Raw genomic sequence first — 16,229 nt, 5'->3', positions numbered from 1 at the left:
CATCCACGGTGTTGGGCATAATGTTCATTTGACAGACAGTCAAAGGGCAGTGTTGAATAGTATGTCAGGTAATACTGAGATTGCCTTCGACTGGAGGTTTTCCCAAACTACAGTTTACAAACAAGGCTTACTGGAAAACCCATTTCATTTCTGCAAGGCACAGAACCAAATGTCATATTCATATGAATGTCTGTGTTATATGGGATAGTGCGATGCGAGTGTGCAAGCTTCCATCAGAGGTGTAATGTGGATAAAAAAAAAATGTATCTCTCCTGATCAGGGGAAGATTGTGAACAGTTGTGTGTTCACAGCTTAAGATCGGCAGAGCCAACAGAAACAACAGCTGCAACTGGAGCAAATTCATTTTTTATTCAATTTGGGATTTCAAATTCAAATGTTCAAAATTAGCATGAAATAGTTGGATGGAAACCCTACGGTGTTGCAACCGTATCATCACAGTCAGTTTAAAAGCCTGACATCACACATTGTGACACACAGCGATGTGATGCCACTGTGCATGGTGGTTATCCAGATAGTTTGCAGCATAACAATTCAAAATCTAATTTCCCTATTATGCATGTACAAGCAGAGAATGATGAGACGTTTTGAGGAAATATATGTGGGCTACTTTGGTAAATACTCCCTTCAAATAATGACATTGTTCATTTGTGTAGATGGCATGCACACTCAGACGAAAGGGTTTTCCTTATACAGTTTCAATTTGCTGATACTGTAGCCTTATGTCCACCCTAGCAAATAACCAAATAACCTCTTGGAGATGCTGTCAGATATTCAAATAAATAACATGATATACTTCCACTGTACATAAATCTTCCTGAAAGGTTCAAATGAAAGGAGGTGGTAATTTAAAAAAAGGTAGAAGGCACAATATCAGAAAGCTCTCGACATTAAACATTTCTCACTGAGTTACGAATTCTGGACAGCAAACATCTACAAATTACAAATGGATGTAAGAATAATGTCATGTTTTGATTAATAGATATTGCAGATGGGACACGGGGACCAGAAGGGCAAGGCAGAGGTGGTATGCATAGATTTGAGGTATAGCAAAAGGCAGCTCACCTTTCCATAGATGGTGCATCGTCAGCAGTGAGTCGATGCAATGGTCTGTGATTTAGATTTCATCCAAAGCAACTTACACAAGCAGGATGCAACAGCTGGGCATCAAAACTAGGTGTACCGCTTGGAAGGCAGCATCTCTAGGCGCTATACCACCAACACCACAGAATGGTCCTCCCTCCTATCTCAAATCCTGCCTTTCCCTTGCACTGCATGGTTTCCATCTTTGCCAGACAGAACTCACCAGGTGTGCGTTGAGTAGGTTTTGTTTGGCGACTGCCAATGCAGGAAGCCATGATGAAGAACCACTGCATTATATTTATACACTATCGACAAATAAATAACTGGACTTCTGTTGCATTTAATACGCAGTGGAGAGCAATGTTTGCATGAGGATTTGGGGGACATTTTTCATTATCAGTTTGCTACCTGAACTGTGCTAGCAGCGAGCGGCCACACTCTCCTGATCTGAGCGAGTAATTAGACAGCATAATCAGAGGCTAGGTTTGACTTCCATGAATAATTTAGCTGCGGCTCACCTGGGGAAGATAAAGTTAAATTGTTTCAGCTGTGACGAGTGTTAGGCCTTTAATTACTAGAGGAATTAAACACGCTCTGATGTTGTGCTGTCTTGTTCCTCTTTTCATAAAGCCGTAGGGTCACTTAAAATGTCTAGCTGAATATAAATATTGACTGAACATTCACAGTAGCTTCCAGGGTTAAAAAAACATGTTTTTATCATCATGGCTATCCAGATTGGATGACATTGCAAATGTAACACAACTTAATGGAACAATGCTGAAGATCAAGATTGAGTTGATAGCTCATTGGACGTTCATGGTCATGTGATGACACAGGATAAGTTGGGGAGAATTGCTTTTGGAAGGAGCCTTAGGACTGATTCTATACATCTTGAGGGCTGGTTCTGTTTGTGCCAGGACTGGTTCTGTTTGTCCCAGGACTGGTTCGGTACGTCTCAGGACTGGTTCTATATTTCTTCAGGGCTGTATCTGCATATCAGTGTAGGTTCTCCATGTACTCAGATCTGGTTATGTATGTCTTCAGTGCTGTTCATAGTTCTGTCTGTTCTCCCAGGGTCTTTCCCTGTATGCACACATAAATGTCTATTTATCTAACTAACCTTTCTTCAGAGTAGTCTGTTTTCAGGGCTCTCTGTCTGTCTTCATGGATGTCTGTCTTTTTATCTGTTTTCAGGCCTGTCTATCTGTCTGTCTTCAGAGATGCCTGTCTGTCTACCTGTCTGTCTTCAGGCAGGCTGTTGTCGGAGCTGTAATCTCTGTCTTCAGAGGTACCTGTGTCTTTGGCTTTTACTAGCCCCTCCTTCATTGCAGAGCTCCCGATTTCCCCCCAAAATGCCTGGATTTCATAATGAGCGGTTGCTCAGGCAGAAAAATGTAAAACTGCAATAATAATAATAAATATAATAATAATTCCTGTTCACTAAACGACTGCTCTTATTTATCAAGGCTGATCAAGCAGCAGCTGCAGCCTTTTGATTTAGCGGTGAGCACTTCTCTTGGTGGAGGACTCCTCATTACTGGCAGCAGTCCAGCGGAAATGTGCTCAGCTCATCCACCAAGGCAGCATTCTCTGACTGTCATCCTTGGTAGAATAGTTGTTTTGCCTTTGGAGTTCATCCAAAGCAGCCTCCAGCCTTTGTCTTCAGAGTGAGGGCCCTGCCTATTAATATTCCTCACACGGTGGCTCAAGCAGCGGCGAGCACAACGGTTCAGCCGCATTTCAGATGGTGCAGACGAGGGGAGCGGGGACAGCTAAAGCAGCAGTCAGCTGACAGCACTCAAAATGTCCTTTTTTCCCCACGCCGTCTCTTTCGCTCCGGATTTATCCAACCGAATGCTCTGCTTCCTGTCAGTGTGTGCCTTCCTTTCTCTCCAGCTCATCATGTCCGACTGAAGAGCTGCGGTAACTGCCATCTCTAGAGCCGCTCTCACAGTCGTGTCTAACAGGCTCTCCAGGCTGCTGCTTGAGCTCCCATGTGCCTGAACAAACCTTTGCTTTGCCGAGGCATTTATTTATGAAATAATTCTTCAATTCATGCACAATGTGATTTTAAATCAAGGGGATTTGGGGGGAATAAGGCAACTGGTATTTGACCAACAACCAGTCAGAATTTGGATTAGACATATTATGATGAGCACACAGTTACTGCTTCTAATAAAAAACTGAGTGTCAGATTCAGATTCTTGTGTTCATTGTGTGACAGACAAGCATTTCTACCACAATACCATTTCTTTCCTTCCAGCTCCTCGTGTCTGTTTTAGATCTGCTTTTACTGCCATCTCTAACAGACTGCTCAGACTGCTGCTTGGTCTCACACATGCGTGGACAAAAACTTGTGTTTTATGAGGCGTTTATGTCAGACCTGCCAGATTAGTCTTTTAAACGATAATCATATATGATGTGTCCAAACCTATAGTTGGAACTCTATTCAAGAAAAATCGAAGTAAGATTGAGTCTAATTCCATCCAACATTTTATTATCTGACCACCAACTGGACAAATAGGCACTACGTTTCAGACAAAAAAAAGAAAGGAAGAAAAAGGAAAGAACAGGAAAAGGAAATAAACAAAAAGAAGAAAGCCTTTCCCCAGATGCAGGTGACGAGGGAGGACTGAGGTGTTGTTATCCCCCCCACCATTCAGTTAGAGTTCTGTCCAGGCCAGGCCATGGGTGACCTGGTGATTCAGAGTCACTGAAGGATGAAGAGGAAGAGATGTGGTGGTACACTTACAGTCTCTCCGGGTGAAGGTAAAGTGAACCAGACTCAGAGACCCATGTGACTGAGCATTCGGAAGACAAAGGAAATAAGGCCTGTGTCTTCGCTGAATGGACTACCCAGCGGTCTGGTTTCTTCTTTCTTCGGTCTGGTTTAGAAGTCTTGGTGGTTCACTGGACTCTTTGGAGTAATATGGGGATAATAGACAGCATTAGCAATTCAGATGGACTCATCTGTGGAGACAGACCCAGGTGGCTACAGTTTGTCTAAGAGACTGTTGCTATGGCTCTTGAACATAACTTGTACACCTCACATCAGCTTGGAATCAGAGTGTGAATTATGCAGTGACAACCGGGGGGGTTCAACTTTTCTTCAGGGAGTGTGAAACCTAGACAGTACAATGGTGATGTCCTCAGTGTAAAGGTTTCGACCCCCTCTCCCCTAAACTGTTACTTTTATCCTCTTCTTTGGGTGGGTCTTTAATAGGTAATTTGCAACATGCTTGTAATGAATAAGGAAACACAAATCAAGAGAGTTATGAAGGCATATATATTGTATGTTTATGTTGTTCTAACATAAAAATCTGTGATATTGATTTGTTTTCATGTGATCAGAGGCAGAGTCCCCATATCTGTATTCACAAGTTCCCCAACAAAGCTGGTGCTGATTGCTCCTATCTTGTTTGTGTCTCTGGCAAATAAGTTGTGGCTGTCAAAGATCTCACGGAACTCATATTAAAACAATTGCTGAGTATCCAATATCTCTTCCTTAATTTGCATTAACACAATATGTATACAATGCTTATAATTAAACAGACAAGTGGCCGCAGAAGGATTGGAAGCTGTCTAAAATACAATTCCAATATTCTGATTTGGTTTAATTAAGGATTAAGATTTAAGAGCGATCGTAATGAGAAATTGTATTGCCTTCATTTGAACAATTTATCTACAACGAATATTAATGCAGAAGGAGGCGAACAGATCAGAGAGAGTAGGAGAGAGAGAACATTTGCGCGTGAGAGAGAGTTAGTATTATGTGTACGATAGTTGAATCCAAACCAGAGATGTAGGCTATACATTGCGGAAATCTCTGGTGACATAAAACTTCATAAAATATCGACTCAGACATGCACACTCTGAGAAAATATATTTTGCAGCAGCTACCCGGACTGCCGGCGTCTTATTTAGTGCAATAACCCTTTCTTCACCACAGGATATTCCAAGAGAAAGCCTACTTTGTCGACAAGGTAAGGATAAAAGTTTTTAAAAATAGGCTACCTAGTGGTCGTTATTTGGTCATTTTAGGGTATGTGTCAAACCGCGTGCCCGACAGACAGACATTTCTCGTTGCAAATGCAAATCCAATTTATCTGCTATACAGTAAAGGATTACGAGGAAAATAAATTGGACCGCAACAGACATGGTAACGGCTGAAATAGAACGACAAAACAAGATGAAAGTATAATCAGTAAACGCCTCTTAGTAAAGGACTGAGTGTTGAGACTTGACATGCCTTTACAATTAAGCGAAGTAGCGTAGGCTATGCTAATTATTCAGGTTTAGTAGTACATCTTGTCAGAAAAACCGTATACCCCAAGCGCTTGTTCATCCATATGAAACAAGACGAAACGACTGAGTGTATAAGCGATACCTTTGGGCTGACTGAATTAAACAACTAATTCAGAAAGGTAAGCACTATTAACGGTTAGAGTAAAAGACAACATGTAACCTGTTGAAACAAGAGTACATTGTATCTGCACATTCCAAGATAAGTATAGCCTAATATGACTATTTGTATACTTAAAATATTGCCCTTATTTTTGTATTTTCTTGTGTCTTGAATCTAAAAAATTATAAATGACCCAAATATTAGTGGATTTATAGTTACAGAATATTTAAGTTGTTGGTTAAAAAAAGTGAACTACCAGAGCTAAGAAAATGAATCTCCATGGTAATTAATGTCTGCCTATACTCTTTAAATATGTTGAGCTAGCAAATACCCTCACAAGTGGACAGCAGTCAACTGAAATACAGTTTATGGTCAGATTCAATTGATTTAACTCATATTTTATCTTGTATTTAATAACAGTATATACAGTAAATGTGATTTTGTTTCATCTGATGTTTAAACAAAAAATGTATGTAAACATTTATAGGTTAATCCTATAAGCATAGGTGATTCAAAACTGGCTCACACAGGTCATGACAAAATATTAGGGGAATGCATAAATGCAAATATTTGAACAGGAACAGGAAAATAATTTTATCTCAAAATCTAAAAGACTCCCACCATGAATATAATGTAACAAATACTTGCAGTATATGGGTAAGAAAACTAAAAACAGAAAAAAAAAAAAAAAACATACATACATACATATTCTTCCCCTACAGCCTCCGTATAGTGTAATAGCATGTACTCACCGATAACAGAGGGAATATAGGGAAGGAACTGGAGAGATGTTATTAGAGGCAAAAGCTGACTAAAAGTGTGCCTAACAGAAACATAAGAAACTGGATTTATTTCTTAAAGGACGCACTGCATCAGGAGAGTTTTCACTACCCTTTAAGAATCATCATTTTTCATAAGCATTCAGTACAGGCTCATTTCTAAACGGGAGTTCAGTATAATTTATTATGGTTTATGCTATTACGAGCCTCCACCGACTGCTGTGTGCCTGTATTCCTGGTAGTGACGTGAGCACCCGCTGATTGTCATGCATACTCATGCATACATTTGTAGGAAGTCATTTGAGATTTTAAATTTTCTGCATCATTTCACTTCAATCAGCATTCGTAGTGGAATGATTTCTGCTCATGACTGAATGTACAGCCCTATAGAAGTTCAAACATGGGCTGCAGACACACAACACACACACACACACACACACACACACACACACACTGTGTCACACACACTGTGTCAACGGGTTCACATTTAACCTGCAGTAGGTCCAGACAAGAGAAAATCTGGAGTGCTTTCATATTACCTTTGACCATAACAGCTGAAATTGAGCAAATAACGCTGCTGTTACTTCATTAGAAATTCTAAAGAAGTGTAATATTAAGAAACATCTGCTTGGTTGAAACGTCAGTGAAAATTACCACTCTGCCTTTCGAGTTGATGTTTTGATAATGTCTTAATGAATCACAGATTTTCATATTGTCTCAATAGGAAATATGTCTGTTTGAAGATCCCATGTCTGTTGTGATGTTCAGACATTGGGCTCTGTAATGGGCTCTATAAAGCGCTTTGAGACAATGTCTATTGTTAACTGTAATATAGAAAGTAAGAAAATGTAATTGATGTGACCTGACCTGGCCTGCTGTGTGACACTCAGGACTGCTCATCAGCAGCATGCCATCGCCCCGGTTCGGCCTCCCAGCGTCCCCAGTAAAGCTCAGGAAGAAACATAAGGGAGAGATGTACATCCCTTCAGATGTGTGTGTAGGTAGATGCTGACAGAAAGAGAGAGAGAGAAAGAGAGAGAGAGAGAGAGAGAGAGAGAGTCAGTCTTCTCCCTCTGTTCCCTAATCCTCTAACATCAACAGTAGGCACCCCTGTGTGTTCGCTGTGTTTGCCTGTGTATTTGGTTATCTTTTCACCATGAATGGAAACTCCCACGCAGAAAAGGCTTACATGTATCTGAATCGGAGGTTGCTTACTGTTACTGTACATCTGCAGGAGGAACCAGGAAATAAGTCCTGACTGTACTGCCGGGAAGTCCTGGTGTACACCTACAGGGAAGAGCATGGGCTGTGTTTGGTATCTACTGATTCTGAGCTTAATCTGTAACTCTACTGTTTTTCAGTAACATTGAGTATCATATCAGGTAATCAGATCAGTGTGTGGGTGTGTGTGTGTGTGTGTGTGTGTGTGTGTGTGTGTGTGTGTGTGTGTGTGTGTGTGTGTGTGTGTGTGTGTGTGTGTGTGTGTGTGTGTGTGTCAGATACCCTCACTATCTCAGCCCAGGACACTGGATTTCACTCAAAGACTCAAAGACTCATGTTCTCTCAGATTTACGCATTTACATTTCACATTTAAAAATTCACTGATTAACCTTCAGTGAGCTTACCATCTGAATACAAACAGCAATGCCTCAGGTGTTTCTCCAATGCAGTGTGGAGGCTTGAGCTGCTCTCTTTCATACTCAGGAGCTGGGGGAGCGGGGATGGGGGGGGGGGGGGGGGGCGGGGGGCTGGAGCTGTGGGAGACGGGAGAGATTATCTCCTGCAGCTCTCTGCCCAGTGTAAGAAATTAGCTGAAAGTTAGCAGAGTGTGAATGTGTTGTTCTGTGTAGGAGTCCATTTGGGTTCTGACAGATGAGAATGTCACTGAGCCCAGCAGATGCTGCAGGCTGACTGGGCTCCAGAACAGAAACTCTGCAGTGATGAGATGGGAAGTTCAGAGAGAGAGAGAGAGAGAGTAGGAGAGAGGGATGCTTAGCGAACTGAACAACCTGGAGGCTGGATAACTGGACTCATTTTAAGTATCATATAACAGCTTCGCTAGCGCTAATCGTCCAGTGAGAATATGAAAGCATGAAAGACTGAAACTGATCGCTCTCCATCAGCATGGTACTGTGTGCAAGCACTTCTCACTGTTCAGTGTAATGTAATGAAATACTCAACACCTCTGACTCCAGTATAATCTGTTACAAACTGATTTCTGTACATGTCTGCAATCAGTGTGCTTTGCCTAATGTCTTTATGAAATGATAGGAAAAATCTGCATGGAAGATGTGAAATGTGCACTGCCTTTTCCTAAATTAATCAATCACTGCCTTTTCCCTCAATTAATCTTTTCCTAAATTAAACCTCATGGGGATGAATTAAATGATGAAAATCTATGAAATTAAAGAATTTGTTTCTCATTTTTGCGGGTGTGAGTTCCACAACAAATCTACAGTTCACACTTTCACCCTTGTCTGCTAATGTGTAATTGTGTTTGATTATGTCTAATTCATTTGCACAGAAGCATTGCCCCCTGAAGAAGGATGTCTATGAAGACTGGCTGTTGGTGGTGTGGAGAAGGAGACTGGGAAGAGAACAGAGGAGACCAGTGGCCCTTAGCAGATAGCTTCAGCTCAGGTATTTCTTTCTGCAGAGAACAGTGATCACTTCAGGCTGCAGATAGGAGTCGTCACCACCAGGAGGCGCTAGAGAGCAGTGATCCCAGCCCAGCAGAGTGGTGGCGGTCACCTCCTGTGGCTGTGTTTCTGAGATGGTCCCTGCTGAGGGGAACTCGAGTACCTCTTCTCTGCCTGGGCACTGCCCCAACTGCAGCCTGGCGTCGTTGGCCTCGGTACCCGTGGGCAAGGCGGTGGCACTGGGGCTGGTGCTATTGGTGTTCATGGTGTGTGGCGTGCTGGGCAACATCCTGGTCATCCTGTCGGTAGCCTGCCACCGGCACCTGCGCTCCGTGACACACTACTTCATCGTGAACCTGGCGGTGGCCGACCTGCTGCTGAGCGCGGCTGTGCTGCCCTTCTCGCTGGCCGCGGAGCTGTTGGGCCGCTGGGTGTTCGGCCGGCTGCTCTGCAGCGTGTGGACGGCTCTGGACGTCCTCTGCTGCACCGCCTCAATCCTCAGCCTGTGCGCCATCTCCGTCGACTGCTACCTTGCCGTGAGCCGACCGCTGCAGTACCCACAGATCGTGACCGGGCAACGCGCCGTGGTGACGTTGGTGTTGCTCTGGACGCTGGCGGCGGCCATCTCGGTCGGGCCGCTCCTGGGCTGGCGGGAGCCGATGCCTGACGATGAATCGGTGTGCCGCGTGAACGAGGAGCCAGGCTACGCCCTCTTCTCCGCCCTCGGCTCCTTCTACGTGCCACTGGGCGTCATCCTGTTCATGTACTGGCGTGTTTACGTGGTGGCGAGCCGCCACTCTCGTGCACGCAGACGCTCCCGCACCCGATCGCTGGACCCAGAGGCTGGGATGCTGCGGATCCACCAAGGTAACGGCCAGAAGGCTCGGCAGCAGGATGGGGGTGGGGGAGGGACGGAACAGGTGGAGGGGCCTTTGAAGAGGGACGGGCACTGCAGCCTGCTCCGCCTGCTGAGATTCTCGCGGGAGCAGAAGGCGGCCAAGACGCTGGGCATGGTGGTGGGCTGCTTCATCCTCTGCTGGCTGCCCTTCTTCCTGGTGCTGCCCATCGGTGAGTCAGGAACATATGTGTGTGTGTGTGTGTGCATGGGGGGGGGGGGTATTGTGTGTGTGTGTGTTTGTGTGTTTGTGTGTGTGTGTGTGTGCATGGGAGGTGGGGGTATTGTGTGTGTTTGTGTGTGTGTGCATGGGGGGGGGGGGGGGGATAGAGATGTCATCTCTCAGCAGTTGTAACAAAGTGACAGTGTTAAGGCCTGATAACAAGGCTTGATATCTTCATTCTCCATCACTGATTACCAGTACATTTGAAGCCTGCTGGACTGGGAAATATAAATCATGTTGTTCTTGGCCCCCGAAAGCGAGATTGCATCTACTCTATTTTAGAGCAAGAGGAAGTGAAGGAAAGAGAGAGAGAGAGATGAAAGGAGAGAGATAGAGAGGGATGGAGAGAGACAGAGAGGGAGATAGAGATAGAGGAATATGAAGAGAGACAGAGAAGGAGAGATAGATAGAGGGGGATGGAGAGAGACAAAGAGGGAGAGAGAGATAGAGGGGGATGAAGAGAGAGAGAGAGAGAGAGAGAGAGAGAGAGAGAGTGCCCTTTTGCACTGGTTGGTGTTTGTTCCCCTATATACTATGTCTGCTCGCTCACAGTGTTGATTGTGTGTAGTGTGACCAGAAGCCTACTGCACCATTATATATGTGGTTTTGCATTATGTATTGAAATACCATCTGAAACCTGACATCTCTGACATATTGATACACAGCAGGATTTCACTGATCCCAATGAAAATTAAGTGATTCTGAGATTTAGTTGTGCATATGTGTGTGTGTGTGTGTGTGTTTTTAATCAATACTCATTGCAGGTGTAATTATAAATGCTGTAAGAATCAATACGATTAAATAAATTTGACCACATATGGTAATAACCGCTAAAAACCAAAGAGATGACATTTTAGAAGGACATGAAAATAAATGTGTTAGGCTGACCTTACAGTAATATGAGCTACAGCTGCTGTCATGGTAGGGAATTACATTCACATTCATGTTATTTGTCCTATGTCCTCTAAACTCCCCTTCACATGTGCTCATAAGGGTGAAAGGTGTATCCTGTTCAACATCTTTATGTTACAGAAAATCGCATGAATAAACACCCCTGCAACACAACAAACAACAAACAAACAAAACGTGACCCTCTAATCAGTGAGTGAATGAGTACGTTTGATTCTGAGATGTTTTGGACATCGGAAACATACACCATTGTATCTGTTCTAGGTCCTCTTAAATCCTTTCACATATTCGCTAAGTTATAGTCCTTTGCCTTTATACTATTATGGATTAATGAATATCAGTGAGTGAATGTGTGGGGTGGGTCTGATTCAGCCCACAGGATACACACCATATCAGGCACAGAGGACTCCTTGCCTGTCTCTCAGGCTGAGATGAGCATCAGGTGACAATAAGATGAATATGCTTTTGAGATGATGTTGCAGCTTTGATGGAGCCTCGATTCGGTAGTTGATGGAGTTTTGATGGAGTGTTGCAGTTCATTCAGAGAAGCGTATGAAAAAACATGAGACACCTTACAGTTTTTTTTACAACCATTTTCACCTTCAATATCTTTTCAAAACACTTCACACATTCCCCATATCAGTAGACTATGTGAGATAAACTGTGGATGCTTTTGCTTTGCTTTGATACAAAATGCATTCAATGACCACTTCTTCTGAAATTCGTGAAAACCGTCCGAAGTCAATGTTCACCACCAGCAAAACTCTGGACAACTGCATTTAGATGCTCGATTCAAAACCAGTCACTTTTATCACTGTAGATGGAAATGTGCTGTATTTTGACAGAAACTCTATGCTTGAAATTGTTGTACAGTAGTACAGTAACTGACTGGCTGGGCACAGTAGCCGGCTGGCTGCATTAGTCACTTTTGGGTGAAGTATGAAGTGTTTTGGTGGTTGTAGTACATTTTGCATGAAAGGTTCATTGACGTGTCCAGGTGTGTGCCTGTGAAGCACACTGTTTGAAGAGGTTTTTAAAAAGTGGACATGGTGTTGAGAGAAGTGTGAAAATGCTGAAATATGCTGGGGGCCTGTCTCAGAGTGAAATGGTGAATGGTGAAACTAATAATGTCCAGACTTTCATGACCTACAGTGTGTGTGTGTGTGTGTGTGTGTGTGTGTGAGTGTGTGACCATGTGTGCATGTGTGTTTGTGTATATGTGTACATGCTTGTTTGTATTTGAGCGTGTCACATTCGTGTGTTTTTGTGTGTACATGCTTGTTTGTGTGTGAGTGTGTACACGTGTGTGTGTTTGTGTGTGTGTGTGTGTGTGTGTGTGTGTGTGTGTGTCACACTGAGTGCCACTGTGTGTGTGTGGACTTTGAATGTCAGAAGAAGCAGAAATGCACTGAGCTGAGACAGAGAAGAACACATGCCCTTTAAAAGACACACTCGTGGGAATAAAACGGTCTCTGACTGCTTGGGGTGTTTTCTGTTGTGTTGATTATGTGATGGCTGTGAGTATAGAAATGTGTACATGTGTGTTTGTGTATAACTGAGTCTTTGTTATGTGTGTGTGTGTGTGTGTGTGTGTGTGTGTGTGTGTGTGTGTGTGTGTGTGTGTGTGTGTGTGTGCTTGTGCTTGTGTGTGTGTGTGTGTGTTCGTGCGTGTGTGCATATGTGCATGTGTATACTGTAAATAACTGATCTGTGTTGCATGTGTGAGTGTCTGTGTGTGTGTTGGGTGTGTGTGTGCATGTGTATGTATAAGTGTGTGTGTGTGTAAATTAATGTGAGTGTTATGTGTTCTCCTGCAGGCTCCATGTTCCCGGCCTACCACCCATCTGAGACGGTGTTCAAGGTGACGTTCTGGCTGGGCTACTTCAACAGCTGCTTGAACCCCATCATTTACCCGTGCTTCAGCCAGGACTTTAAGAGGGCCTTCCTCAGCGTGCTCCGCAGACAGTGTCTGAACCACAGACCCTCCTCCAGTCCTGCTACACACCCTCCACCCAGCTCACCCCCTCCCTCAGAAACCCCTGAGTCCCTGCCCCGCGCCCAACACCCCCCCTCAGTGCCCCACGCTCCCGCTTGCACTCCAGTGTGCCTCAGCTGTGACCCTCCACTGGGGGGGTGCTGTATGCGGGGGAGAGGGACCTCCCCTGCCCCCTGCTCTCCCTTTGACCCTCTCCCCCCTGCCCCTGCCCTCACCCCTGCCTAAGACCATATCCCCACCTCCAGTATCTAACGCCAAAACTGCAGCAGTACCTGCCCCCTCATCCCCCTAGGAGTGTCTCCCTCCCCACCTACCACAGGATTTACCCCCACTATGTTTACCCCCACTCCAAAGGAATCTGCCACCATTACCCCAGCCCTATGCTATGCAGAAACTCCAAACCCTGGACCCCTACGCCTGGAGATGACCCGGCATGCAGCTGAGTTTGGGCCGTATCAAGGCCAGGCCACAGTTGCCAAAGGAAAAAGGGGGGGAGAGAGATAAAGAGTGAGAGAGAGAGAGAGAGAGAGATAAGGAGAGTGAGAGAGGGAGAGTGAGAAAGAGGGAGAGAGAGAGAGAGAGAGAGATATAAGGAGAGAGAGATAGGGAGAGTTAGAGAGTGAGAGAGAGACAGGGAGCTTTCCTCTTTGCTGCAGTTTTTGGTCATTGGATACCTACTGTGGTTCAGGTCTCCCGTGTGGAGAAGCCAAACTAGAGGTCTGTGCAGGATCTCCTGCCTGCTTCCACATATATTCTGTCTCTCTCCCGCAAATGAATGTCATATTTCGTCCCACTCCCGTCCACATCTTTCACGTTTTGTCCCACTCCTGCCTGCTAAATCCCACAGCGGGACGTTTACAAGGGGTGATTGTGTCATAAAACCCCTAATCTTGCGTCTTTGAGCTATTTCCTGCTGCCTTCCTGCAAACAAGCATAACATTCTTTAGTTTAAGAACCAAAAATACTTTTATTTTATTTCATACATATATTTATATTTTACCAGAGTCCCGCGAGACATGTCTTTCTTCCATTCCTGCACACGCATCAGTTTCTCGCCTGCGCCCACAATCGAAATCAGTCCTGCGCCGCACCCTTATGCTCTGGGCCCGGGGGGGGGTGCAGGCCTCTGAGTCTCTAATGGAAATTAAATATGGATGAGCTGGGCTGGACACCACCGGCTCAGACACACACACCTATGGGGGGCCTGAGTGTAATACTGATCAAATGAGAAATACTCACCGCTGGCTCAGATACTCACCGCTGGTTGAGCTCAGTGTATTACTGATCAAGTTAGAAATACACACCACTGATTCATACTCACAGCCCTGCTTGAGCTGAATATCAAACTGATCAAATGGAAAATTTCGCCTTGTGGGTGATGAGAGAGGATTGCACACACACACACGCAGTGAATCAGCCCATGGCAAACTATCAAAGGACTTGGTTGCAGCTCTCACGCGCACATGGTGGTCTATTCAGTCCAGCTGAAGAGGCAGGGGTGTGTTACCCACTTCTAAAGAAAACATGGAGAGACTGACTACATATCTTCACCTGAAACTATGTGAACCAACCTGGCAGAACCCTGGAGGAGTCAGAAGAGAGCGGCGGAAACAGAATTGTTCTTGTCTCATTGGTGGACTTCACTGTGGAATGTAAGATAATGTTGTTCATTCTCTGTGACGTGAGCCCTTGAGTATTTCCTGAATTTAGCTCAAAATGGTGGGCCTGTGGAACATTCTGTACATCTGTTTATATTTTCTGGCTAACACCATAGAGAGCACCAAGAGCACCATGTTGTTTTGTGTGCTGGTTATTTGTCAGTCTGTGTGTACAGCAGTGGCTCTTTGTTTGAAATGAAGGATGATTGTATCTTTGATTTATGTGAGTTGTGGAGGAGCTTGGAATTGAATGAGGAGAATGAACAGTAATCCTGCAGAGATGCCAGGAAGGATGAGGAACACAATCTCTCGCAGCGTGTCGTGATTTGTCTCTGAACATCCCATAAAAGCACTCTCAAATGAATTACATCCCAAAATAGTTTTTAATATTATGTAACAAAGGTCTGAAATGAATATATATATATAAGGTTTTATGTCCTGTCCTTTTCTGCTTCACATCGAATTTTTTAGATTTTGATGAATCTAAATAAGTCAACAAAAACAATGTACTCTATCACTTTACATGTTGAATGTGAGATGACCTAACTTTGTGTAGAGAAGTCAATGTAAATGTGTGTGTAAATGTTCATCAACATCTCTGTGTAAGCAGCGGTGTTTCCTGCCGCACCGTCAGGGACGAATCGGTGGTCAGACCTCTACGCAGCTATCTCTGGAATCGGCACTGCGTAGTATGTGCTGCCACCTGGTGTTCAAATTTGCAACTGCACGTATTTCATGTTGAAAGTTCTGAGGTGCCATGATAGTTTGAACTGCATGTATGTACTGTTTTTTAATGTGAACATTTTCAGCAAGTACTTGAAGAAACTATGTTTCATGATATTATGGTGACTTTTGTTGATTCTGTTGGCTATAAAATTAATACAGAGAATACACATATCGTAGTGTACATATTTTTTGATTGCATTGGTTACAGCACTAATATCCTGTCTAACTGTAACAGTTGTGTTTGGTTGTATGTTCAGCTAGGTACATGTGATTCATGTTCACAATTCTAATGATCTTTCTATGTGGGCTGTTTGGTTGTATGTTCATGAGGTAGGTTAAAGGTGGTTATTGCTCAGTGTGCTGTATGGTGGTGCCTCTGTGCATTGGAGAATGTCCCCTTATGAGAGGAGTTAAGGATCACCAGCCACCAAAGATAATGTAGACGCTGATGTGCTGGCGACAGTGTAGAATAAACTTTGACCCCCACGCTTTGCCCATTCTTCACATGGATTACATCAAAATAAATGATTATGTAAATGTTTTGTGTTTCTTTGTGAGTGTGTGTGTGTGTGTGAGAGAGAAAGAGTGAGTGAGTGAGAGAGAGAGAGAGAGAGAGAGAGAGAGAGAGAGAGAGAGAGAGAGAGTAATAGTGACAGATAAAAAGACACATTTTATGCTATATCAGTGAATTGAATTGAATCAGAATCAGCCACGAGTAAAGCGCATGGAGCAATGTAAGGGTATCATGTTTCGCTTTAATTTTTCACTTCTTTGAAATCATCTTTATATGGCCATCCATAAGACTCAGTACATGTCACAGAGATCAAGCATCCTTGCACTCCATAGCCAACAAAACAACACCATCAAACAGCTTCAATTCTACCAAGGCAGGGGTGGG

The 16,229-nt window shown here is 44.0% G+C and overlaps 1 protein-coding gene across 1 annotated transcript; it reads left to right on the top strand.

Annotated features, from left to right (window-relative positions):
* Nucleotides 1-9,058: 9,058 nt before the first annotated feature.
* On the top strand, nucleotides 9,059-13,390 carry adra1ab (adrenoceptor alpha 1Ab; the record flags this gene model as incomplete). The annotated part of the gene is made up of 3 exons (XM_080847460.1): nucleotides 9,059-9,992; nucleotides 12,769-13,052; nucleotides 13,193-13,390. The coding sequence occupies 3 exons, from the start codon at nucleotides 9,059-9,061 to the stop codon at nucleotides 13,388-13,390; spliced, it is 1,416 nt and encodes a 471-aa protein (XP_080703586.1).
* Between the last annotated feature and the right edge of the window lie 2,839 nt (nucleotides 13,391-16,229).

This window comes from Sprattus sprattus, assembly GCF_963457725.1.
Source record: "Sprattus sprattus genome assembly, chromosome: 11".
Taxonomy (NCBI): domain Eukaryota; kingdom Metazoa; phylum Chordata; class Actinopteri; order Clupeiformes; family Clupeidae; genus Sprattus; species Sprattus sprattus.
The sequence above is the reverse complement of the archived record's forward strand: the minus strand, read 5'-3'. Positions and strand labels throughout refer to the sequence as shown.